Raw genomic sequence first — 2,526 nt, 5'->3', positions numbered from 1 at the left:
CCGGAACTATATACACATAATCTGTTACACGGGTTTTAACCCTGGAGAGAAAAGCTGCTCTTTTCTGCTTGAATCTGCTCTGAGATTCAAGCAGAATCTCAGAATCAGGGGTTGAAGAGAAAGAACGATTATGAACAAGAGCTAGAGAAGACCTCTCTTTTGAAGATCCTTTTCGGTCCATATTTGGCAGTGACATAGAATATATATCCCGTGCCTACAGAATTTACAGCATCACTTTTTCCCTTCTGCTGCTTCTTTTGGCAGATGTGAACAGCAAGAAGATGCAACGTGGAAATCACACTTCCGTGTCTCACTTCATCTTAGTGGGGCTGCACCACCCACCACAGCTGGGGACACCGCTCTTCCTAACCTTCCTTGTCATCTACACCCTCACCGTCTCTGGGAATGGGCTTATCATCCTCACGGTCTTGGTGGACACCCAGCTCCACCGCCCCATGTACTGGTTCCTATGTCACCTCTCCCTCTTGGACATGACCATTTCCTCTGCCATTGTCCCCAAGATGTTAGCTGGCTTTCTCTTGGACAGTAGGATTATCTCCTTTGGAGGCTGTGTCATCCAGCTTTTTTCATTCCATTTCCTGGGCTGCACTGAATGCTTCCTGTACACACTCATGGCTTATGATCGCTTCCTAGCCATTTATAAGCCTTTACATTACGCCACCATCATGACCCGCAGCGTCTGTAACTATCTAGCCATTGGCACCTGGCTGGGAGGCACCCTCCACTCACTTTTCCAAACAAGCTTCATATTCCGGCTGCCTTTCTGTGGTCCAAACCAGGTAGACTACTTCTTCTGTGACATTCCTGCCATGCTGCGTCTAGCCTGTGCTGACACCACCATCAACGAGCTGATCACCCTTGTGGACATTGGATTCCTGGCCCTCACCTGTTTTGTGCTTATCCTCACTTCCTATGGCTACATAGTGGCTGCTATCCTGCGAATCCGGTCCGCCGACGGGCGCCGCAACGCCTTCGCCACCTGTGCAGCCCACCTCACAGTCGTCATTGTCTACTATGTGCCCTGCACCTTCATTTACCTGCGCCCTGGCTCTCAGGAACCCCTGGATGGAGTGGTAGCTGTCTTCTACACAGCCATCACTCCCTTGCTTAATCCTATCATCTACACACTCCGCAACAAAGAAATGAAGGCAGCCTTACGGAGGCTGGGAGGTCGCAAGGTTGTGAAGCCTCACTGACTCCATGCATCACAGACATACGGGAAATGCTAAAATTTAGGGTATCAGATGAGACACCAGATAATTGGGGAGCTTTAAGATAGAAAGAGAATGAAGAATTCATACAAAGAGTTGATGACTTCTAGATATGGAGTGGGAACCTTGGAAAGTTCTACATTGTAACCTATTTTTGAACATGATTTTTCATGTTTCCTCCTTGAATAACAATGGGAATCAATTAAAACACTCAACAAGGATGATAACAGGCAGAAAACAATCTAAGATAAGTAAACTGTCCACATAAAAACTCTCACTGTGGCATCCATCTACATGTGTGTTACTGCTTCTAATCCCTGAGTTGATACCCACATAGCTTTTTACAGGTTACAAGTAACCTGCATGCAAACCATATAATTTGACCTTGACAACAATTATATGAGGTAAGCATTATTATTCCCATGTAACTGTGGGAAAACTGAAGTTCAAGGAAGTAGGTGGCTTTCCCATATTCACTCTCTGCCTTTTACTTTGATAAACAATGGTCTGTGAACTCTAACTTGAGAGGGCACTTCCACTGCAAAGTAAGGGAGCCATGAAATGTGCACTGCATCACGACCTGAGCTTGCACAGAACTCTACTTTGGTAAAATTGACATGGGTATATCAAGAATAAATTTCCTTATGACTAGATCTCCCTGTTGACTTCTTGGATATTAATTAAACAGACCATATGAGACGGTAGAAGAATGCATGCTACCATATCCTGGCATTTTCCACAACAATTGAGTATGAGTGAGGAGACACAAATGGGATGGCGCATATACGTATTTGCAAGGAGATGAGGTCTGCTCTATTAGTCCTTTTTTGTGATAATGTTGCCAGGGTCCAAGGAGGGCCCCTCAATCCCAGAGTGCTCAAGATGTTTTGTTTTGATGTCTGAATTTTTGCTTTTGAATATACATGAGTAAGTATAGCCCATGAAATATGATGATATTCTATTCCAAAATCAACTCTACTTGTTAAATAGCTGGCAAAAGGAAGGAGAACTGATTTATGTGTACCAGATATTTTCTGAGCCTAGATGTGTGTGTTCAGTGATTTTTCTTGCTGTCTGCTCTAACAGCAGAGATGTAAGTTTGAATATCAAAATATGCATGAATAGGTAATTCCATTCAAATCAAGAAAAACATATTCAGTGTAACTCCAAAATTATAACATTGTTGTCTATTCTAAATGCATCTATGATCTTACAAGAAGAAAATACATTTATACATGAGCATGTAGATAAACTATCAATATATGACTAGAAAGGGCTTCCCAGGTGACACCAA

General features: G+C 43.3%; 1 protein-coding gene across 1 annotated transcript; it reads left to right on the top strand.

Moving 5' to 3' along the window:
• Positions 1 to 248: 248 nt before the first annotated feature.
• OR10G6 (olfactory receptor family 10 subfamily G member 6) lies at positions 249 to 1,217 on the top strand. Its single transcript, XM_014478138.2, has one exon. The coding sequence runs from the start codon at positions 282 to 284 to the stop codon at positions 1,215 to 1,217; it is 936 nt and encodes a 311-aa protein (XP_014333624.2). The 5' UTR covers positions 249 to 281.
• The last annotated feature ends 1,309 nt before the right edge of the window (positions 1,218 to 2,526 follow it).

Source organism: Bos mutus, chromosome 29, assembly GCF_027580195.1.
Source record: "Bos mutus isolate GX-2022 chromosome 29, NWIPB_WYAK_1.1, whole genome shotgun sequence".
NCBI lineage: Eukaryota > Metazoa > Chordata > Mammalia > Artiodactyla > Bovidae > Bos > Bos mutus.
Note: the sequence above shows the minus strand (reverse complement) of the source record. Positions and strands in the feature narration are given on the sequence as shown.

Coding starts and splice junctions, on each gene's coding strand:
- OR10G6 (XM_014478138.2), top strand. CDS start 282: ATGCAACGTGGAAATCACACTTCCGTGTCTCACTTCATCTTAGTGGGG.